This window comes from Rutilus rutilus (assembly GCF_951802725.1).
Source record: "Rutilus rutilus genome assembly, chromosome: 6".
Classification (NCBI taxonomy): Eukaryota; Metazoa; Chordata; class Actinopteri; order Cypriniformes; family Leuciscidae; genus Rutilus; species Rutilus rutilus.
Window position 1 is genome coordinate 18,403,186 of NC_140214.1, and position 24,334 is coordinate 18,427,519.

Genomic DNA, 24,334 nt, shown 5'->3' on the forward strand with positions numbered 1-24,334 from the left:
TCACGGAAGTGACTACGTACAAGGCCGGAAGTGGGAATTAAGACTAAGCGGGACTTTTAATTTTTGCAGCGGTAAAATATAATTGAAAGCTTTGAATCCTACCCATGCAGTTAAAGTTTTCCACAAGTCGGGTAGGTGATAGTAATACGTTGCCTTCTATACATATTAATTATAGCATAATGGAGACGAAAAAAAACACACACAAAAAAAACCGAGGCTAGCAGAAGAAGAACGGACGTTAAAACTAACGTTAACTAACGTCACAGCACTTTGCATTTGAAATTAAAGCTTTAAGTTACCTAACAATTTTGTACTTTTATTTGACCCTGGCAACTATACATGCCTTTTAATAGTATAATATGTCTGTTATTAGCACAATCAAGTCTGTAAACGATCAGGCTGGGCTTTGTTTACATTGTGTTGTTGTGTTGTCAAGTGCTGAACTGTCGGACTTTAAGAGTTTAAAACTTAAGAAACGTTAACTTAAACGTACCGCAGTTCTTCGTCTTAATCCTCGTGATCTGAATCATTTTCCCATGATTTAACATTTATTTCGATGAAGGGACATTTTGTTGCGCCATTGTACATAAATATGAAACAATAACACACTATGCTGTGGTTAATGTGCTCCGTCACTGTCATCGAATTTGTTGTGACCTATTCGATCATGTGACACCCCAGTTATTGTGGGTTTATTGCATATTATATTTGACAGGTTGATAAAGACAAGCTTGTTCTCAGTCAGTCTTTAGCTTCGTTATGGCTGTTGGAGAGCTCTGTCTAATTGATAAGGATATTTCAAGGTGAGTTTAACTCATTCTACTTCAGATTTAGACTATCAATACTGGATTGTATGTTAAGTACAGTAGTGTGTGATGGTGACTTCACTGAAGATATTTATTTGTAGTCTACTAGAGGTCCATCTGAATCCCAGCATTTCATCCTTGAATCTTCACTGCAATCGCCTCACTAAGATTGAGGGCTTGACGACAGCTTGGTACATAAGACATCTAGACCTGTCATCCAATCACATCTGTTGTATTGAAGGATTAGCTTCCCTGTCCTCTCTGCGCACCCTAAACCTGTCCTGCAACTTAATTTCTAAAGTAGAAGGTAAAGCTCACACTTTTTGAGGCAGAAAATATTAAGAATGTTTTTTTAGCATTGTAGTATAATTTTTTTGCTGTAAAACAATGTTTGAAAAATGGTCAAATGAAATTGTGTCTGATTTGTCAATACATGGATTTATTTCAGGACTTAATGGACTAACGAACCTCACAAGACTGAATTTGGCCTACAATCAAATAAATGACCTAACTGGTAGGTTAGATTGCATTTCCATCAAATATGTTAATTCCTGAGTAGTTTCTTTTAGCTCTCTGATCTCTCAAGATAAGAAATGCACACTGCCATTCAGAAGTTTGGTTGGGTTGGTAAGATTTTTTTAAATGTTTTTGAAAGAAGTCTCTTATGCTTACCGTTATGCTCATATATTTTTTTTTACTATCCAATATACAATAAAACGGTGAAATACTTTATCATTGCAATAAAAAAAAAGTGAATAGGCTATACTTTTCTAATATGATTTTTATATATATTTCACAGTGTAATTTATTCTTGTGATGGCAAAGCTTTATTTTCAACAGCCTGTATAGTACTCAGTCTCACATGATCCTTCTAAAATCCTTCTAATATGTTGAATTTGTGCTCATTTAAATGTTTTATACTAATAATGTTGAAAACAGTTGTTCTGCTTAATATTCTAGTAAAAGCATTTTTTCAGGATTTTTTTCAGAATTTATTTTAAGTAGAAATCTTTTTTAACAATGTTAAAGTCACTTTTGAACAACTTAATGCATCCCTGCTGAATAAAAGTACCTTAATAAGAAAAAAAATTCTGATCCTAAATTTTTGAACAACATTAGTGTAGATCACAATTAGACAACTGTGTATTCATTTTCTGCTCTGTGGTTTTAGGTCTTTTGTATCTCCATGGAGCGGAATACAAACTAAAGTACCTGCAGCTCCACAGCAATCGTTTGGAGAGTATGAACCACCTGCTGCAGTGCATGGTGGGACTGCAGAATCTGAAAGATGTTACTCTTAGCAAGGAAGGTGCACAGAATCCAATCTGCTCGCTGCCAGGTTTGTTGGAAAAAGTCCTCCTGACATGTAATGAAATGTGGTGAAAGGTTTGAAATAGTGAGAAAAAATTTATAATTTTACTAACAGCTTGTGCCAGTGCAAACCCTCTTTTGGTGTTAAAAAATTACTGTCAGGATTTACTACAGACAGGGTTAGGCCTTATTGCATATGCATTTGTAGGAGTTTCCCTTTCACACACAACATTTACATGAGGAGAGGCAGAACTTTACACTCCCATCAGTGCTTTTTTGGAATTGCGCTCTCATGTTAATTTGCCCTGTTTTGTAAATCTGGTAAATGTTCTTCGTATGTTTTAGGCTACAGGGAAATGGTTCTTCAATCTCTGCATCAAGTCACCACACTAGATGGAGTAGATCGCCTTGGAAACACATCTCCTTTAGCAGAGGACAGTCCCATGGATGTTCCTGGTCTTGAGGACTTTCTTGAGTTTCTAATTTCATCAGACACTAGTGTTAATGGAGAACTGGTAAAATATTTTTACTATACTTTTTGATTAGCTTTTTAATTAGCTAACCATAACATATATTTATCTAAGGTGGTAGGTGAGACACATGCTTATGTTCAGAGTGTTTCTTTATTATGAAGGCAAAGTCAGATGCTCCTCTCACTACTCCACGGATTGATGAAGTCCTGACCCAGTTTCGGAAACGAGGCGGAAAACCAGCTGCAGAAAATCAAGAAAATGAGCAGCGAATTAAAAAACTAGAGCAGCAGGTTTCCCATCTAATTCAGAAGGTACATTATGTAAAAATTGATTATTACATTTCAGTTATCATTATTATCAGTATTTTCATATGATGATAATTGATAATTTAACATTTCAAAATGTAGCAAAAAGTACTAATATTCTGCATTTGTACTTAGATCCCTACAGGGGCTGGCTTTAACACCAACAGTTCTGTACCTTCTGTGGTACATAAAGCTAAAAGAGACACCGATCAGACATCAGAGAGCGAATGTGACAGTGGAAAAGAGAACCAACGGCATTCCAGAATCCCATCTCATCCCAGAGGTTCTGCAGGGAAAAAACTGTCTCAGGACACCAAACCCAAACAATCTGAAAGGTGAAGTAACTTGTACACATATATATACACTGTATATGTGCACTTGGTCTCAAACTGAATTTCGAGTGTTTTTTTGAGAATTTAGACTTCAGTTGCACAAAGACTTCTCATTACAGTTTACTGGATTTGATTAATAATGTAATAATGTTTACTTCAGCACAGGCCTTGAATTGTGTTTTGAGAGGCTGTTCAAAATATTTACTTGCTGCATTCTTTACCCAATTCAGAAAGACTGGATGGTGCATCTAACGAAGGCTTTGCAGTAGTCCAGTAATCGGGGCAGTTTATAAATTGTCCTAGCTCCTCCCACTTAAAATTGCTTGTACACAAGAATGATTACACTGTCACAAAGTTAATTTAGCTTCATCAAAACTGAAACTTCAATTAGCACAGAACTAGAGAAAGCTACTATTGATGAGTTACAGCAATAATATTTGAATACATACAATAATGCATCCTTATGTTCATTTAAATTATTTATATTTATATAGTTATATATTTTTTTACATATTTAATATTTTCCATAAGTTCTACTATCTCTCATTAGTCCAAAATGGATTTTGTTTCCATTGCAGTGTGACAAATACACAGAAGCAGAAGTCGACGAAGCTGGCTGTTGGTGCCCGTAGGAGGACATCAGTCCAGAGCTCTGGGTCTGTTGAAACCATAGAGTCTGTAAAAAAGGGCCCCAAAAACATCAAGGCAAGTCCTAGCAAAAGCTCAACTCAACCTCAAGAGGAAACCTACAGGGTATGCAAACTGCACTGTTCAGGTCCAGCATATGTTTTTTTTATTAAGCTACTGTAGATGTAAAAAGAGTAAAGCGCTTGTGTTTTTACATGCAGACAATAGTGGAAGAGCGAGACCAGGAGCGGGAGCGGCGCTGGAAGGCAGAGCAGGCTGCAAAGAGACTTACCGAACAGCTCAAGAACCTGCAGACTCAAGCCAGCGAGGAAAAGGACCTGCAGAGTTTGGCATTACACACCACAGACAGGTGAGGACAAACAGTTCTCTGTTAAAATGGATAGTTTCACTTTGTCTCTTTATGTTTATGCCTTTGAATGTGAATGAAATGTGAATGCAAATTAAGCAGCTCAATTAAGAGTTTTACTGCGGACAAAGTTATTTATTTATTAATTTTTTTCTTTTACGGATGAGCACAGTTAGCTGCAACACCTATTATCTCACTCATTTAAACATTCTCTCCCATCAAGGACATCTTAACAATCTCCAGCCGTCCAAGTGTTTGTAGAGAATGTTTGGCTTGACGTATTGCCCCTAATTGGTGTCAGCTCCAGCTGAAATGTTGGATCTGAATACACTTGAGTATAATTAAATTTTATTAGAAGTTTCCAGAGACACCACTGCAGGCCCTTGATGTATGAATCTCTGCCATCCCACCTGCACAACAGTTTCTGTGGCATGATGATGGCCCTGATATTGTGCTCCAGTATTATAGCCCACGCACTCCCCCTGGTGATAAATCGTAATTATAATGGAGATTAAAGTCATGGTGACAGGCACATGTCTGCTGCAGATCATCAATCAATCCTAATTACCAGCCCTGTAGCTTTCTGCTGCTAATGATTCTCACCTCACTGTCCAGTATCTGTTTTGTTAACTCTTTATCTGCTGTGTGTGTGTAAATGACAGTGAATATGACAGTGTCATATCTGAAATGTCATCAAACAGAAGTTTTAATGTGTAATTCACTTTTTGCTATAATGCAGTGTGTCGGAGCTGTGGCCTAGTGGGTAATGGCGACATGTTGGGCCTTGGTGCTAATGCAGATTGTGTGTTTGAATCCGATTGAAATCGATTTTTGACTAATTTCCCAATCCTGTTGCCCATTCTTTTCCAGATCACTTTCAGTCATCTCTGTAATGTCCTATCAATAAACTTTGCCAATAAATCCATTTAATTAATTTAATAGAATTGTAATTAAAATTTGATACACTTTGATAGCCTACATCATTTAATACACTTTGATACATCGTTATTAAATACATGTCAATATTAAAAATTGGTATTAATATAATGAATACTTTTATTTGGCAAGGACACATTAAAAAATCTTATGCTACTATTTCAAATAAATGCTTCGAATATATATTAAGAATAAATATATACGTTTTTAACATGGATTATAATAAGAAATGTTTGAGCAACACATCAACATATTAGAATGATTTCTGAAGGATCACGTGACACTGAAGACTGGAGTAATGATGCTGAAAATTCAGCTTTGCATCACAGGAATAAATTACATTTTAAAATACATTTTGTTTTGCCTGGCCAAAAAAAAAAAAAAGTCACTGTTTGGATTTAAATAGGCAAATGGTTAAAAGTCTATGATTGGATCATTATTGCAGTGAGTATTATGTTTCTAGCATGTTATATGTTTGGGAACAGCTCTTTTAACCCTAACTGATGGAGACAGTAGCTTTTCATTTCTTAAACAACCATGTAGGAAGACACATTATGGCCATATTCCAGGATGACAATGTCAAGATTCATCAGGCTCAAATTGTGAAAGAATGGTTGGGAGGGAGTATGAAGAATAATTTTCACACAGTTCATACCATACCATACATACAACATACTAGAAACATGATAATCTCTGCAATAATAATCCAATCATAGACTCTTAAGCATTTGCCTATTTAAATCCATTTTTTTTTGGCCGGGCAGTGTAAATTACAAAACATACATCAAATAAATGCAGTCTCAGTGAGCATTAGAGACTTCTTTCAAAAACATAAAAAAAATCTTACCAACCCCAAACTTATGAATGGTGGTGTACACGAATGCATGGTAAAAAATAATGATTATTCAAAAAAATTGTGAGAAATGAGATCTGTCTTTTTCCTTTAGGCTGAAGGAGTTGTTGTTAAAAGAGCGCTCTGATCGGGCAGGATCGCAGACTCGTTTGCAGGAGTTGGAGGAGAGGTACAGGTCAACGTTAGAACAGCTGGAGCAAGTGCACAACCGGGAAGATCAACACAAGAGGGCGCTGCACAGTCTGAAGAACAGCATGACCCAAGCTGAGGCTCTTAGGGAACAACAGCATGCAGAAGAGGTAGAGTAACATTTGCAGCCCATGGCTGTGTCCAAAATCCCCCCCATATACAACCGATGTACACTCAACGGCTAGAGAATACCCATAATGTACTGTGAAGGTCATGCCGAATGAATTCCCGCATCATCCTTCCATTTTCCAAACCGCTGGTCCAATGTGGGTACAGCGTAATATCATACAGGTATACATTGCTTTTGAATTGATTATTACATTGTTTAATTAAGGGTTTTCCATGACAAGAGATCAAGATAAATGTTTTCATTAAGTTTCAAATGATTGTTAAACAGGGAGCACAAACTATGCAAAAGCATCAGCCCTTCCAGCACAGTCAGTGTCCGAATTCTCTCGCTCGTTTTCATTCAGTCCTTCAAGTAGACCATATTAGTAGGCTAATGTAGAGAATAGTGAATGAGGGTACAGGGGGCAATTTCGAACACAGCTCATATCTTCAGTAATGACGGATCCATAGCATGAACTGAGTGCTCCAATATAGTGTATGATCTACAAGGTTCAAGAGTTAACTTGGTTCATGTCTGAACCATGAATTCAGGTCTTCATTGACCTAACAAGAACTGTCCCTACTTACTAGAATGACACTGAAATACTAGCCATGTAAAGAGCAATTTTTGTGGGATGGTTAAAGAAGCAGCTTCCAATAAATAAATATATATAGGCATTTGGCTGAATTGCAGACGTTCCAATTTCTTTTTGCCATTTTGAATCCTTTCAATTGAGAGGAATATTTTACACATGACCTTTTGCATGTGTTTGAATGGCTACCATTGGAAAACTGCTTGAAGTGTCACTTGTAGCAGAAAAACAGTCTTCAAAACCTGCTAAATATTATTTCTATTTCAGAATAATTTTTAAATAATATTATTATTATTTCAGATGAAGAGGACTCAGGAGTTAGGGAATAAAGCATCCGCCTTAAAAAGGGAAGTTGAAATACTCCGCGCATCAGCACGACAGCACAAAGAGAAGCTGCAGCATTTGCATGAACTTTTGGCCTCCAGAGAGGAGATGCACAGGTACACAAGCACCACATGGAATCGTGTCTATGATCATTTTCCTAGTCGTAGTAAGAGTAACTGTCTGAAAAAAAAATTCGTTTACAAAACAGGAAATTTCAACTGTTTCATCTTGCACCTGTTTGACTGTTTAACTTTGTGGGACAGGAAAGAGCTTGCAACCCGACTGCTTCCTGGTGGGACTGAGTTTAAGGAGGCGGTAGACAAAGAGGTGGCGGCGACAGAACAGAGATTTGCCCAGAAACAGGCTGATTTGGAACAGAAGATCACTGATTCTAGAAGACAGTATGCTGCTCTAGAGGATGAATTTCGCATTGCTCTCACCATTGAGTCAAAGCGTTTCTCAGAGGTAAATCAAAATCTGAGGTAACATATTTAGTCTGAATAGTCTTATTAGAATAAAAAAAATATATATATTTTGTGTGTGTGTAATGGGGACAAACATTTTGGAACATTTTTGAAAATGTAAAAATGCAGAAAGTTTTGTAATGGATAGGTTTAGAGTCAGGGGATAGAATATACAGTTTTTTAATATACAGTATAAAAATCATTATGTCTATGGAAAGTCCCCATAAAACATGGAATTCCAACGTGTGTGTGTGTGTGTGTGTGTGTGTGTGTGTGTGTGTGTGTGTGTGTGTGTGTGATTTCTAGGTCAAGGAGGGGTTTGATCAGGTGTCTGCTGAACTCTTAGAAGTAAAGTCAAGCCTCAGCCAGTCTCAGCAGAAGGAGAAGCAGTCAGCCTCTCTGGTGCAGGAACTCACAGCTATGGTAAAAGAGCAGAAAACACGAATTACTGAGATACTCAAAGCCAAAAAAGAAGCTGCCATTGAATTCAAGGTAAGACCAAATATTTTACTTACAAAAAAATATACAAGTTCTTGATTTTGTTGTTCTTCATAGAAATCGACATCATTATCATGTACGCATACATGTCTAGCCAGATGTTCTTTTTTTATTATCGTATGGTTGTGATTTTAATCAGTTCTTAGGAAGTGCCTCATAAATTACATTATGCTCTGTTTTTGCATGTTAGGCCCGTGTGCAGTCATTGGAATCCAGATTAGAGGATGATAAACGACTTAACCTACAGGTGGAGCTACTGAAGAAGGACAAATCCAAGCTGATCTCCCAGCTAACTGCTCAAGAGTCTGTCATAGATGGACTACGGGCAGAGAGGAAGATCTGGGGCCAGGAACTTGCACAGCAAGGTACATCCGTAACTTTAAGAAAACTTAAAGAAAAGATGATGCAGATAGAGTCTTTTGTATTTGAACTAAGTTTTTTTGTTTGTCCTTTTGCTTAGGTGCATCCTTAGCACAGGACCGTGGTCGACTGGAGGCCAGAATTGAGGTTTTGTTAACCGAACTGGAATCACAGAAGAAGCAGAATGAGAGAGACAATGATGCACTCAGGATTAAAGCTAAGATTGTTGATGACCAGACAGAAACAATTCGTAAACTAAAAGAGGTGAAGTCCTACTCACTCACAAAACTATAATTTAAGATCTAAATTAAGGCTGTCAATTGATTATAATTGTTTTGAATAATGAATTATTACAATTGCATGATGTGTCTATTAAGTAATCATATTAACCACCAATATGCCATGAGTGCCATTTTTATAAGACAACATTTGAAGTTAAACTGTACAACTTTTCAAAATGCTTCTCAATACATCTTTAATCGATCCTGTGGTAAGACATTCCTTTTATCACAAAATCTACACTACCGTTTAAAAGTTTAGGGTCTGTACTTTTTTCTGAATGTTTTTGAAAGCAGTCTCTATTTCAAGATATGTCAGTGCAAGATGTTTTGAGTTAAAAAAATCTCAATAATGCATTTTAGTCAGGGACTAGGCTTAAAGGGATAGTTCACCCGAAAATTGTCATCAGTTACTCACCCTCATGTTGTTCCACAGCTGTTTGAGTTTTTCTTTTGTTGAACACAAATGAAGATCTTTTTTCCATATGAATGGAGCGGTTCAGTCTAAATTTTCTGAAGAGACTCAATCGCATTATATGATGAACAGATTGAATTTAGGCTTTTATAAACATTGATCAGCGAACATAAACAGAAGAAAACTCAACCAAACCTGCTTGACATGCGAGAACAAACCTCTTGCAGAAGCTCATATGTGCTGGGTAACACGAGAATGAACCTAATTTGGTTCTTGCACTTCAAGCAAACATGCTTGATCTTCCGTTTACCACAACTGATGTGTGAGTTGATAAATGTTTATATGTGAATAAAAGCAAAAATTCAATCTGTTCATCATGTAAAGTGATCGTGTCCCTTCAGAAAATTTTGACTAAACCGCTTAATTAATATGGATTAGTTTTACGATCTCTTTATGAACTTTTTGAAGCTTTTTGAAGTGTCAGTTGCATAGCTGTCTAAGGAGGGACAGAAATCGCTCAGATTTCATCAAAAAGATCTTAATTTGTTTCCAAAGATGAATGGGCATACGGGTTTGTAACGACAAGAGGGTAATTTAGTGCTAATTTAATGAATTAAATACAAAAAAATAGTCTGATGAGCAAAATCTAATGTGTTATATTGCCAGTTTTCATCACCTGACTCATTTTGTTCTGACATATTGCTTCTAGGCATTGCTGGAACGAGATGAGCAGATCCGTAGACTCCGTGACGAGAGTGTGCAGGACCAGCGAAAGCTGAAGCAGCAGCTGGAGGAGGAGATGGCCTCTGCAGTGGAGCTCAGAGACACAGTGGAGCAGCTCAGTCTCAGGAAGGAGGAGCTGAAACAACAGCTCCTTGATAAGGAGGTGGAGCTTGATGAGGTTAAAGAGACATACAGGTATGAAATAATAGGTTTTATCGTAATCACCAATATGTTATGATTCCAAGCTGCGCAATACAGTGTGTTGTTGTTGTTGTTGTTGTTTTAAAGGCTGATGTCTGCTGCACTCCATCACACGGATATAATCCTTTAAATTCAACAGCTATCCAAAATACACTAATGTATTCAACTTTTGCAGGGCCTCAAGTAAGAAATGGCAGGAAAAGGCTGAACTGTTGAACAGGCTCGAGAGCCAGGTGAAGCGAATGAAGGACGGTTTTGATTCCAAAGAGAGAACGCTGTTGGAGGAAAGGGACAAAGCATCACAATCACAGAGGTATGAGATGGGCAGCAGGTCCTAATTTGGCCAATGTAGTATAGATTCGATACGTTTAAAACTGATTTATTGATTTATTAGAGCGGCAGTGGAGAAGCTTCACTCTGTGGACGATGCCTTCCGTAGACAACTGGAGACTCTACAAGCTTCCCATCAGGCGGAACTACTTCATCTTGCGAATGACAAACAGAAACAGATAGAAAAGGCCAATCAGAAGGTACCACTGTAACAAGTTATCATTTCAGTATTGATTTATGTATTGATTCATCGTATTTGCATTCATATGGCTAGTGTTGTCACTTTCAGACAAACTGCTTGTCTAAAATGAGCAGTGAGTTGTTTTTAATTATGTCCTAATGAATGACTGATGCTTGAACAGCACTCTTTCTTTAGTCCAAATTTCTTTTTCTGTAACCACAGGTGCTCCAGGTGGAGGAGGAAATGCGCCAGCTGCTTGAGGAAACTGAGAGTAATAAAAGGGTAATGGAGGAGAAAATGAGACGCCTCACACAAGTGCTGAAAGACTTCTGACCTCGTACCATTACAAACCAAAAGACAAAATACTTGAAGATGCCTTATGTCTTATATAAGAAGACTTATGTCACGTATGTCCCTATGTTTGCCTGCCAACATGAACATATCCTGAAATTATTGTACTTATGAGAGTCCAGCCTTTTTGGCTTTGTTTCACATTACATAAATACTAAATGGATGTGAACTGACTGTAACTGTGATTTATTTTTATTTTTTTAATGATAAAACATTAATAATATTATATTTTATATATTTTGGTGTGCATATATACCTTTTTTTGTAAAACGGTTGTACCTTCAACATACAGCATCATAAAATGCACTTTTAATATAATATCGCCTTTTTATTTACTTTTCTGTTTAAATTGTTATTAAATTCTAAACTCGTTGTTATTCCGTATTCGGTGTGCTTTCTTTTTTGGAGAATTAAATTACATTTTGAAACATTTTATTGGCACAGACCTCTGGAACGCTCAAGTGGAGACGTTGTCATAGTAACAGTAATCCTACGTCATTTCCTCTCATTTAAAAACCCCCGAGCCATCAGTAGTAGAAGTGTAGCCTGAGGTAAATAAGTGCAAGAGATGATTGTTGCTCCCCCTCACCGTCACAGCTAAACTGAGGTCGACCTCTATACGGGACAAAGAGGGTGTTTTCGAATTACACCGGTTGTTTGGATGGTATGGCTGAGTCGAACAGCGCGGGTTTTTCTCACACGACACCGAACGGGTCCAGTCGCCATGAGAAGAGTTTGGGTCTCCTCACAGTCAAGTTCGTTTCTCTGCTTCAAGAGGCCAAAGATGGAGTGCTCGATCTCAAAGTGGTGGGTTAAAATACAATTACGAGTGGCGGAATGAATGAACGAAGTAAATGAATGAAAGTCGGCAGGCTGTTCAGTGAGGACGTCTGTCAGGAATTACACAAAGAAACTTTTACCTGAGTGGACCTTCGCCGAGTTTTGAGGCTCTTATATACAGAATTACTAAGTGTTTGGCTCGTAGTTAATTAAAAGTGTTAAAGAGCGAGCAGAAATGGCGTGTTATTGTCAGAGGGACTTTTGAACAAGAACCCCGTGGGATTCTCGCAGCAGGTGTTTGTTACCTGACGCTTGAGGCAGCAGAGACGCACTGCGTGTGAATTCTATGGAGACATAACATTATATATATATTTTTAGTTTAATCTCCTGCTACTTTCCGCTGAAAAGGTAGAAAATAGGGCCTAATCTCTTAAAAAAAAAAAAAAAAAATTCAACAAATGGGAGGTGCTTAATAATGATTAAAAAAGAAAAAACTATTTATTGTTAAAATCTAGTAGAGGCTAAGTTAACTTAACTAGTTTGGGATCAGATGTTAGTGTGTTGATATTGATAGAATAGATTTATTTTTATTTTATTTTTATTTTTATACATTTAAGTAACAGGGCTGCTTGAATGCAAAATTATGTAAAAAAATAATTCAAATTAGTTATTTCTGGGGTCACAGGTTTAAAGAATTTTCCTTTTTTTGTCTTTTTTTTTTTTTTTTTTTTTGGTAACAGTGTATTGTTGTTTTTATTATTTGGTCATTAATTTAGCCCAGTTTTTTTATTTGTTCAGTTATTTTTTAAATATATGAGCATTTCTGTCTCTGCTTTTAAAAATATAATGGGACACCAAAGTTATAGTGTTCATAATGTGCATGTACATTTTGTTACTTTCCATTATATTCCCATCAACCATCATACAAGGACAGATGGGGTCAGTTTGACCAGCTCTAGCACACCTGCCCATTTTTATCATGATGGCAACTCGTACTCCTCTGATAACAGTTGAGAGCTACTGTGATACCCCAACAACCCGAGCTGTTGTTATTTGTTGTTACAAGCTGTAAATGAAGTTTGGTCCCCTAAATAGCCAGTTCCTCTCTTCTGATTGGTCAGTCTCTGATAATGACATTGTGATTTTCATAGGCGGCAGACAGTTTGGCAGTCAAACAGAAGAGGAGAATCTACGACATCACCAATGTTCTGGAAGGTATTGGGCTCATTGAAAAAAAGACCAAAAACACCATTCAGTGGAAGTGAGTACAAAGATTAAGAAAGTTATCCATGTGCTACCTGACACTATATTTATCTAAATTACTTTCCTTATGTGATTATACTGTATATGTAATTTGTAATGTGTGCGTTCTTTGCACCATGCATGCTCAGTGTGATATACTTCTGTTGCGTAATTCTCTAATGCAGTTGCTTTATCTCAATTAGGGGGGAGAGTTCAGGCTGCCAGCCTCAGGAAGTTCTCGAGCAGGTGGAAGTTCTCAAGGCTAATATTGCTGATCTGGAGATTCAAGAGAGAGAGCTGGACATGCAGAAAGCGTGTCTGCAACAAAGCATCAAGCACTTGAATGAAGACTCCTCCAGCTGCAGATATCCTTACTGTCAGTGTATGAGCCAGAAATAGTTGCGTTTTTCTTTTTCCTTATTCTCGTCTGATATTCTTCCATTTTTGGGTGGTTCCCCAGGTAATTAACAGTCCCAGAAAACGCCATTGTCGGAGGAGTGCACATAATTACATGTTGAATGCTATCCTTCCTGGTCCTTGTTGGGTATTTGAGTCGCCCTAGTCCAGTCTTTCCAGTCTCTAGTATACTGCAGTTCATGCTAGAGTTTCACAACCCTCACCCCACCAGTTATTCCTCTTTGGATTAAACTTGAAGTGGTTTATGTACAGTTCAGCCATCTCAAAACGGGCATTGTCATGGTGCGAAGCCCCTAAAGGGGGCATGATTATGGAAAAAATACAGGAGGAATATTTTTATATATTAATTTATTTTACGTTTGCTTTCAAAACTTTTGTGTTCTCTCAGAAATATTGCCTTCCTCTGAGAAAATCTGTGTCAGAGAATTTTTGGAGATAAAAAATGCATTAGCCCTTGGTATATGTTCCTTAGCATTGTATACATACAGCTATGTGACACATGAGGACATATGTGATGCGTTTGGTGGGGATACTCTTCTAGCTGTCATGGCACCATCAGGGACACAACTGGAGGTCCCAGTGCCCGAGATGGTATGTTACACCAACCTTGAGATTGTGCATAATTTATCTTTATTGGAAACAGTTTGAGTGTGAAAGCGGAAATTTTTTAAAACATTTTCGTTTTGTACGTTTATATGTAAAAGGTGTTCATTTGCTTTTTTGTGTGTGATTTTTGTCTGTATATAATCTCCATGCCTTTTTTGTTGACTCAGGGCCACAATGGTCAGAAGAAATACCAGGTGAACTTGCGAAGTCACACGGCTCCCATCCAGGTGATGCTGATAAACAGAGAGACGAGCTGCTCCAAGCCTGTTGTTGTCTCCGTCCCGCCTCTAGATGACATTTCTGCCATGCCGACTCCTCCTAGTACTCCAGCAGCGCTGCAGAGATTCCCCATCTCCTCAGCCGATCTCTGTGATCTGAAGCGTGGGCCGCTCAAAAGCCCCGCTGCAGAGCACCAACTCACTCCGTCCTCCACGTCCCCCGATATGCACATGGGTACTGCTTTCATACTGGCCCCATTCCTTATTGATTGATATTCCTGATTGATATTTATAGCACCAGTCATTGGATTGTCAAAAAAAAACATATATTTAACAATGAAAAAATGACATGCATCACCTTTAAATATATATGAGGAGATGTATTAATGAACATTATATAAATATATTTCCATTCAAAAGTTTGGTGGTTAATTTGGTGAAAAATCTCTTATGCTTGCTAAGGCCGCATTTATTGATCAAATATACATTAAAAACAGTAATTTGTGAAATATTACAATTTATTTACGATTTCTATTTTAATATGTTTTAAAATGTAATTTATTCCTGTGATGGCAAAGCTGAATTTTCAGCATCATTACCCCAGTCTTCAGTGTCACATGATCCTTCAGAAATTATTCTAATATGCTGATTTGATGATCCAGAAAATGTATCAATGTTGAACTTTAACTGATATATATTTTCAGGATTCTCTGATGAATAGGAAGTTCAAAAGAACACTTTGAACTGAATAATAAATTCATTTCTTAAAAAAAAAAAAAAAATCTTTTGAATTGTAGTGTATATGATATTTTTTTTATACCGTATTTTAATGATTGATTTTAGTTACAATTTCTACCTCTTTATATTATAATAATTATAATTATTTTTTTATATAAAGAATGCCACCCTGAGTCTCCTGCCAGTCAGTGTTTGCTGATGCAGGGCTCTCTAGGTGGACCTGAAGAACAGCAGAGGGACATGGGTGGTCAGGATCTGCAGTCCATGCTGGAAGAAATGAGGGATGAGAGAGGAGGTGACATGAATTCCATTATACCAAAAAAAAAGATAGTGTGATATTTTTGTAATTTTAATTGAACCTCAAGGAGATGCATCTCTTATTTTACACTTGCCTTTTTTCCTTTTCCTCCAGGTGTTTCTAATCTCATTGATGAATTGATGTCTTCAGATGGTAAGTTCTTTCAAAATATTTTCCAGCCATTTATTTGTGTCAGTGTTGGCCTTCTGCGCAGCCCTCTTGTGGCCACACAGAACACCTTTGGTTATATTTGTTCTGACTAGAAGCAGTTCACTGCTGACCTTATCAATTAATCATATAGCTAGCAGTGCATATAAATCTTTTTTAATACGTCCTGACTCCTGACAAAACAGCTGAGTGATGGTTCTTCTCAAGGCTTCTTTCTCCTATGCTTGCCAGTTTTTCTCTATCACTTTTGCCTTTGGCTTGTTGTGTTATGGCATCGATCCCTGTTATGCAGTCATGAGATCTGCTGTTATGCGCAACCTTTTTCGACATCTATAATAAGAAATACTTAAGCACTAAGTTAGCATATAAAAATTATTTCTGAAGGATCATGTGACACTGGAGACTGGAGTAATGATGCTGGAAATTCAGCTTTGCCATCACAGGAATAAATTGCATTTAAATTTTTTTATAATATTTCACTACATGACCGTTTATAATGTATATCAATAAATGCAGCCTTGGTGGGCATACGATAGTTCTTTCAAAAACATTAACAACCTCAAATTTTTGAACAGTAATGTATGGATTGATACTTCTTGTGAGGGTTTTTTTTTTTTTTTGTGTGTGTGTGTGTGTAAATGCATATTGGATGAACTCAACCTGTGCTCTGTGATAACTTTTTTTGTGTGCGTTTACCACTAGTTTTCCCCTTGCTAAGACTTTCACCTAACCCTGGTGTGGATTACAATTTCAACCTTGATGACAACGAGGGAGTCTGTGACCTTTTTGATGTGCAGATTCTTAATTATTAAAGCACGATTAATGCCACACCGGTCGACACTTGCTTTCATATGACAAAAGCAAAGGTAATGAGTCACCCCACCCCACTGCCAACAGCTGCATTCCTGCCTCAGCGCCTGCTCCTTGAACCTTGGCTTGCACTCAGTTTCACATTCATTTACATTTCATCCTTAGCTTAGGTTTGCAAGTCTTTAACGGCGTTCATCCTGTCTGCCTTCAACCATGACTAATATTTAAGAGGAAGAGAGAAGAAAAGATAAACTCCTCCCACCTAAACTTTAGACACTTGTGCGTCTATTGTCATTTTGTTTGATACAGTCGTTAGTTTGTTTTCAGTTTTGTGACTTCACTCATTGTTCCTGATGAGTGATGGTGTAATTCATAAAGGCAAATGGAGGGCAGTTTAAATGTAATCTGAGAAATGAAAACCACCCAAACATGACACGTTGTTGGAACATGTGCCTTAAGATCATCTTTTTGTTCTTTGTTTTTGCTCTTTCTGTTCCACCCTGTTTTATTGTTCATGATACTTTATGAAGGGTTCTAACTTTATCTTCTTAGCACATATTGTAAGCAGGAGCTCTACAATGTGACATGAAAGTGTATGATATAATTTAACAGCTCACACAAAGACATTTGAGTGGCTTGATTATTCGTCTAACTATTTAATCACAACACTAATTATTTGTATGTTGGTTAGTTTTGTAGTCTAGTATTGATAGAAACACTGACACTCAACTGTGCATATTTATATTGGAGTTTACTTATACCGGAGTTTTTTTTTGTTTGTCTTTGGAACTGACTGTCATGTTGGAATATTACTATGTTCACCTTGTTGTGAAATGCTAATTAGATTTTTTTTTATATATATATATATATTGTGATCCTATTGCAAATTGCAATCCTACCTAATTTAAAAGGGGAATTAATATAATTGTAGTGTTCTTGGTTTAGAGGACATAAAGATGTTAAGCTGCCGTGGATAATCTTTGTTTATACATTCCACAAGATTGTGCCTTATGCAGTTTTTTTTTCTATTATTGTAAGTAACTTTATTTTCTCTGTATAGTTTTTCTAATCAAGAGCAAGGTTTTTGTTCTGTTGCACTTTTTTAACCAAAGTTTTATATATGTAAAAAAATATATATATAAAAAAACACTTGCTTTTGCTCAAGTATTGTGATCATTTATGTTCTGTGTGGAATCTTGTCTTGGAGAAGAAATGTATTTGTTTGTAACACTGCAATATAACACACATAAAGCATTCTGTTGGGTTGTCAAAATCTATCCATCAACTCCTATTTTCCCTTATTTTCAGTACATCTCTCAATCTTTCCCCCCGTCTCTTTCTTTTGCTAAAATTTTCACATACAGCATTGAAAATTTTATCAACAGTTTTTAAAATGAAGACTCAACTTACAGAAAATGTAATGCTCTTTAAATCGACCAAAGATTGTGGCCATAACGAACCAGTAGGGGTAACAAAAACATACCTCAAAAAAAAAAAAAGTGTAAAGAACAGTTTAACCCTTTAAAGCCAACTGTATCAAATCTTTAAAGAAAACATAAAAAAAAAAAAAAAACTATGTTGACAGTGTATTGTATTATATAATATATTTAATATTTCAAGATAAACATTTACTGGACTTTGCTTATCCATCATTGTTTAATGTATCAAATATACCAGGGACGTGCGGTCAGGGTAGGCAGGGTAGGCAGTGCCTCACCAAAGGAAATGTTGACATTACATTTATTAATTCCAAGAACTTTATTAATTCACCACATTATTAATTGCATTTATTTTATTCCAAATATTAATTTTTGTAACAAAAATTTTCAGGAATACACATATAATATACTCATTTTGCCATTGTTTGCTCCTAAAACCATTGTTTCATGCAGGAAATGCAAGGCAATGGCCATTGAGGCAGAGGTTAGCAGTGCCTCTTTGGTCCATAGAACGTAGTTTATGTAGGTTTGCGCATGCGCAGTCAGTTCTCATGCTGTCTTGAATTATCAACATTGAGGCAGAGACCGAGCTTGCTTCATGTCACGTGATCCACTCGCTCTCACTCAATCCGCGCTTCCCGATCTAGCAGCGCCTAGCGTTGGCTGTCAACAGGCCCGAGGTGGGTAATCGGGAGAACCGCTTCACTTTTAAATTTTCTTTTTTCACATTTGTCACGTTAGTTACATTAGGCTACACACGTTCGGACGTTCCGCATTCTGACACCGCAGCGCGCAGCCTCTGCATGGGTTGTACCATGTGAGGGAGTTCTCCCCTCCCCTCCTATAGAGTTGGTTGGGTCCATAGCCCGTCTTTTCCAAAACGTTTTCTCAGGAGTAGGCTACCGCGGCACCGCCGGCGCCTACCGATAGCTGGGCCGGCCCTACTAACGCGTCAGGGAGGATGGATGGGAGGAAGAGGCCAGGAGGTATGGAAGCTTGTTTCCGCTACAGAATAAAACATTTTAAAAGATAATTGCGACTTTTTATCTCACAATTGCGAGTTTACATCTCGCAATCTTGTCATTATTTCTCAGAATTGCGTGAAATAAAGTCGCAATTGCGTGTTATAAAGTCAGAATTGCGAGATATAAAGTCAGAATTGCGTGAAATAAAGTCGCAATTGCATGTTATAAAGTCAGAATTGCAAGATATAAAGTCAGAATTGTGTGAAATAAAGTCGCAATTGCTTCTTATAAAGTCTAAGTGAATTATTATTTAACCTTTACATTATTTGTTGAACCATGGCATTAATACAAACTACAATAGTGACTAGGCTGCTTGTCAGTTCGCTGACACCGCGCCGCCTCCCTCTCTTAACGTTACTGGGTTCCCGCACAAAACATTTGTTTGTTGTATAAGAAGTCATAAGATAGATGTGTCCATTAATTTGATTATTAGATTTGTTTGTGCATTAGCCTCACATATGACTGACTTTGCTGTATGCAGGCAGCGTGATGATGCCTGATATGAACTTGGGTTGCTACATTAACCGAATGAATATATAAACATATATGCCACATTGATAGGTCACAGCCTACCCATGACAAGATTTCACCGCACGTTACTGAAATATACAGCAGGCACAATTAGAGCATTGATCTAATTTAGACATATGATTGACTGTCTGTTATAATGTTATAAAAAATCTCATTGAGTTACTTTACAAGCTGTCAGAATTACATCTTACTTTTTGGCCATATAAATAACAACATCTGCGCCAAACTTAGTTTACTGCTCAGTTAGGACCTCTGAATAAAATGATGTTTTTTCCTTCTCTCGTGTGCGCCATTTTCTCAAAAAATAAAAGTATGGGCCATAAATGCCCATATCGAATATCAGGAAAAAAAAGTTTTCTAAATTATGTCTAAAAGTTCAATAAACTGTTCAATCAACTTGTATTCCTTGCCGGAGTGTCTTTAAAAAACGAATTTCAGTGATTTTTGGGATCCTGTGAGTATGGGGAAAGATCCTCCCAAAAACATGTGTTTACTGTTTAGGTTTGTTTGGATTGTGCAGCTGGAGTTATACAGATGCTATGTCACCCCTGTGACCCATAGGGATTGGCCAAGATTGCTCTTGATTGCTGCTCTGTTTCTCCTCAAATTCTTTAAAGCATTTTTGAACATTTTAAAATTAGACATTTCTGTAGGATTGAAGATCAAACTGCATGGAAACATTTAAAATGGAAAAGGTGAAAATGTGCTAAATGCAATGTTAACGTTAAACTGCCAAATGAAAAACACTATGATAAATTTAAAGATTGAAAACGATATTATTTTGTACAGAGAAGTTACGTCCAAAGCATTATATAGTTATGAAGTCTTATGAAAAATCATATTCTTTATAAATAATACATTTTGGTGGTTAAGAACATAAATCCTAAGTCCTAATCTTGTTCTGATATTCATCCACAGATCATTTATTTCAGAAAAAATAAAGGATATCTGAACTGAAATACTCGATTCTGATTGATAAATAGTGGCATTTATTACACGATTCTGTGGAAGACTTGATTCTGATTGGTCAATCGCGCCATCGGTTATACCCCGATAACAACCACTAAAAACTAATAACACAGGCTCGTCATGCAGGGTTTCTATCATTACTGAAGTCGGCGGAAGTTTTGCGTTTGGTGAGCTAAATATTAAAAGTCAGTAAAGTCAATATGTTGTGTAGGCCTAGATTTATTTAATTAGCCCTATGTCATCCTGTAGCCTATCGCGGACTCGCTCCTGTTTCATAAAAACGCGACTATTGTTTTGTACACTGTACTGTAATGGGTTATAATTTAACAAACAGGTAAAATTTTAAAACAGTTTAATCTCAAATCAATGTCTCCTCATAATTATTTATGTGTGATAAGTGGTATGACTGTGCCATATATCCTTTAAATCTAGCAACTGCTTTTTCGACAGAAGCTTTGAGATAGGTCTGACTGCAGAACCGCAGAACCATATGTCATAGCAGTGTGAGAACGACAGCACCAGCCTAACAGTCTGATGCCGGAACCGCATACCATACATATCCACCTTACATATACCATACCTAAACCTACCCATATCCACCCCCTGACCCCTAAACCTACCCATCTCCACCCCCTGATCCCTAAACCTACCCATCTCCACCCCTTAGATGCTTTTACCCCGCCCACTTCCGGCATCAGACTGTTAGGCTGGCGCTGTCATCCTAACACTGCTATGACGTATGGTTCTGCAGTTCTGCAGTTGGTTAATATTGGAAGCTTTGCATTTAACGAGCTAATAAAATATTTCAACTCAGATCAATATTTCATGTCTAATTATTTTCTTATGTGGCAAGTAACGTTAGCCGTGTAATAAGCAGGATAATGTAGGCTACATCCAGCCGGTTGTTATCGCAGAATAAACCCCGGCAGGGTGAGCAGGACCCTGGCGCAAAGTGGACATTATCCCTTACATAGTGGTCTTATTTAACTTTTTCCTCACCAGCGATTTTTTAAAAAGCTGCCAGCCACCGCCAGCATTTCTGACAATTTTTCACAAAACTGTCATGACCCCCAGAATATTTTGTTGTTTGAATATCTAAGTAAGTAAGAAGTAATTTAGCGCCCCTATAACAGTAAAAACACGGAAAGTCCGAATTGCTTCAATGGCGGGGAAGCGTTGTCTCATAAATTACGGAAAATTCCGTCAATTGCAGGGAAAGAGTTATATTAATCATATTTACGAGTTGAATGCACATGAATGCTACCACATTATAAAATGGGAAACTCTGAACTCAAAGTTTCCGACTTGAGTTGAGGGCGTGTCAGTGAACAATATGGCGGACGCTGGAAGCAATCCACATCTGGTAATGCGGAAGTGATCGATTAATGTACAAGACCTACGATTCATTTGTCGCTATAGATATATAACTAGAAGAACAACAAAGGTCAGTAAATGCCGGTAGAACTATTTTCACAAAAAGCCAGTGTGTTTATGATTGTGATAATTCAAATAATCACCATCAGTCAGCTACTAGTACGCGTGCTACTTTCGTGTCTCTCGTTTCACTCCGCCGACTTGTTCTTTTTTTGTTCTTTTTCATACAAACGCAGCTAGCAACATGTTTCATCTCGCTTTTTACTTCAATGAAAAATTTGCCTACTCTTCTGCTCAAAATACTGCCTTCTTTTACTAAAAACAAAGCCACTTTATTTACATATTTGCCAAGGGGGCAGATGGTGCAAAGCCTCAACAGGCTGGTAAACATTCTACACCATCTCCTTCACTATGCTCAGATGGAAAAAGTACTAGTGTCTTGGGACTGTGAATGAGAATTCAAGGAGATATTCACTTCTTGTTGCTCTCTTGCGTGTGCCAACCTTCTCCCCCTGTCTCCAAAGTCTTTGGCACACTTCAATACATGCTGTCTGAAGGAGGAACCAACGAAGGTGTACAGAACAGGATTTAGACAGCAGTGTGTCAATGCCAGGCTCTCTGTGATCTGAGTAGCCCTATCCAGCTCTTTACTAACCCCACAGTGAGTAACAAACGTATACATGATGTCAACGGCCCGGCAAAACTTCACCACATTGTAGGGCAGCTGCGTGACCACAAAGACTCCCACCATCGCCAGCAGCACACGGATGGACCTCCACTTCCTCCACCTCCTCTCCTGAGGGAGCTTCAGTAGGGTTCGGCCTACACAGGTATAGCAGAACAACATCACTAACAAAGGTAGTAAGAAGCCTATCATGACCTCCACCACCTCCAAACTAGCTTTAGCCCTGAGCGCCATGTCTGACGGATACATTGCAATGCAGCTTTTTTTATGAGGAAGCTCCCTGACCGTTGAAAACACCAAATCAGGGACTCCAAGAAAAAATGCAACGGTCCAGACCACCAAACAGAGTTTTCCACAATGCTTCTTTTGAAAAGCGCACGCAAGGCCTCTGTTTCTGACTCCCGGCGTCAAAGCCAGGTACTGATCCATGCTGATGTGGGCCAGGAGCATCATGCTACAGGTGAAGTTGATGGTGTACAGGGCAGATACGAGTTTACAGACGGTGACCCCGAGCTTCCAGCCGTGGACGGCATCTACAGCCCAGAAGGGCAACGTTAGGAGCAGCAAAAGGTCTGCCACAGCCAGGTGAAGTATAAATGTGTCAGTCATCGTTTTCAGTTGTTTGCAGTACGCGTACACCGCCACAACCAGAGCGTTCCCTGCTAAACCTAGCACTAGAGATAACCCGAAAACAGCTGGGAGGAAGATCCTCGCGAAGGAGCGCACGTCGCCCTTCTCACAGATGGTCTGATAATCATCGTAGCTGAAGTTGGAGCTGTTGTTTTCGTACTCGGGGTAGTCAAAATAATGATCCTCTGAGATCTCCATTCTTCCTTTAAAGCTCTGAAATTTAAAAAAATGATTCGTTTGAAAGTTTTTAGTTTTTATGTTCAAAAAGACATAGCAATTATCAAGCAGATGTATCTTTCTTCCAGAAAAGCAGAGAAAAAGCATATGGCTACCAGACAGTTGTATTGCTGCAGGCGTGTAACAGCACCTTCATTCCGAACATTCCTACTCTGCTTTTATCAAGTGCCCTTTTTCTATGCATGTGTAAAATGACAGATAAACTGAAACTAGAGATGCATATCAGTTAAGCTTTGGAAATCCTTTCCAGATTTCCTGAGTAATCCAACATGTGCTCAAAACAAGTTAGTTTCTGTTTAAAGATCCACCCTTCCATAGAAAGTGTGTTTTTAAATATATATATATATGAAAAAGTGGAAATCGTAACATCTTTGATTCTTTATATTTTCAAATTTTATTAAGCAGAAGTTCTGGAAACAAATGGTTTCACAAATTTTTGACATCATACTGTAAACTAGTCAAAGGCTATACCGTAAATGAGTGTTATTTCAATGAGGCTTGAACCCAAACATGTTATTTTCAGTAATTTGGAACATTAAACAACTCTGATCTGATAAATGCTATAATTATGCGAATAAGTGCTATAATTATTTTCAAATAGCAGATTTGCACATTTTAATACAGGTCATGGCAGTTTATCTTAATGTTCGCTCAATTGCATACTCTCTGTTCAAGACTTACCTCACAAACAGTGTGCAATTTCAGCAGCCAACATCTGGATCATATTAAACTTCTATCTAAAAACAAAACAATTCTCTGAAACGTATAATACAATGTTTCTCTTACCTTGTAGGATTCTAGGTTTTGCCTGAAGGCTTAGTAGATTTTTTCTGTCTGCTCTTCCTGTGAGAACAGAGTGTGTTTACTATGACTCATGCATGCAGAGCTTTACTCCCACCTCACCATACTGTGCAAACGTATCTGTTCTAATGTGCATCTCCAGCAGCTGTCCACAGAAATGCCTTTAAATTCGTTTTAACAAGAACATCAGAGCGCATATGACATAAATGTAATGCACAGCCACAGCATATTCATTTGAAACCTTGTTTCTATGAATATGGTCATTTTGGATATTCTTATTACATTTATTCTAATAAAAGTATTCTGCTTGGTCAGAACTGCTTTTTCTTTTTTGTTGAGAA

The 24,334-nt window shown here is 37.6% G+C and overlaps 3 protein-coding genes across 4 annotated transcripts; 2 read left to right on the forward strand and 1 right to left on the reverse strand.

Moving 5' to 3' along the window:
- The first annotated feature begins 9 nt into the window (after window positions 1–9).
- lrrcc1 (leucine rich repeat and coiled-coil centrosomal protein 1) lies at window positions 10–11,408 on the forward strand. Its single transcript, XM_084412727.1, has 20 exons — window positions 10–131; window positions 716–803; window positions 908–1,113; window positions 1,255–1,320; window positions 1,978–2,145; window positions 2,463–2,632; window positions 2,752–2,901; window positions 3,031–3,230; window positions 3,806–3,980; window positions 4,076–4,224; window positions 6,105–6,309; window positions 7,201–7,340; window positions 7,488–7,689; window positions 7,995–8,180; window positions 8,377–8,551; window positions 8,647–8,810; window positions 9,949–10,157; window positions 10,339–10,476; window positions 10,558–10,693; window positions 10,897–11,408. The coding sequence occupies exons 2-20, from the start codon at window positions 760–762 to the stop codon at window positions 11,005–11,007; spliced, it is 2,994 nt and encodes a 997-aa protein (XP_084268853.1). The 5' UTR covers window positions 10–131; window positions 716–759; the 3' UTR covers window positions 11,008–11,408.
- Window positions 11,409–11,558: 150 nt separating this feature from the next.
- Window positions 11,559–17,629, forward strand: e2f5 (E2F transcription factor 5). 2 transcript variants are annotated; one of them, XR_014627606.1, is made up of 9 exons: window positions 11,559–11,832; window positions 12,957–13,066; window positions 13,251–13,412; window positions 13,947–14,055; window positions 14,238–14,523; window positions 15,187–15,321; window positions 15,439–15,477; window positions 16,195–16,358; window positions 16,468–17,578. XR_014627606.1 is itself a non-coding variant. In XM_084411003.1 (8 exons), exons 1-8 carry the CDS (start codon window positions 11,692–11,694, stop codon window positions 16,302–16,304), a joined length of 1,092 nt encoding a protein of 363 aa, XP_084267129.1. In that variant the 5' UTR covers window positions 11,559–11,691; the 3' UTR covers window positions 16,305–17,629. The 2 variants fall into 2 exon arrangements, 1 of the variants encoding a protein (XP_084267129.1); XM_084411003.1 differs by having other exon boundaries at window positions 16,195–17,629.
- Window positions 17,630–21,863: 4,234 nt separating this feature from the next.
- On the reverse strand, window positions 21,864–24,043 carry ackr4a (atypical chemokine receptor 4a). Its single transcript, XM_084412298.1, has 2 exons — window positions 23,979–24,043; window positions 21,864–23,168 (listed from the first exon to the last, which is right to left on the reverse strand). The coding sequence occupies exon 2, from the start codon at window positions 23,151–23,153 to the stop codon at window positions 22,056–22,058; it is 1,098 nt and encodes a 365-aa protein (XP_084268424.1). The 5' UTR covers window positions 23,154–23,168; window positions 23,979–24,043; the 3' UTR covers window positions 21,864–22,055.
- Between the last annotated feature and the right edge of the window lie 291 nt (window positions 24,044–24,334).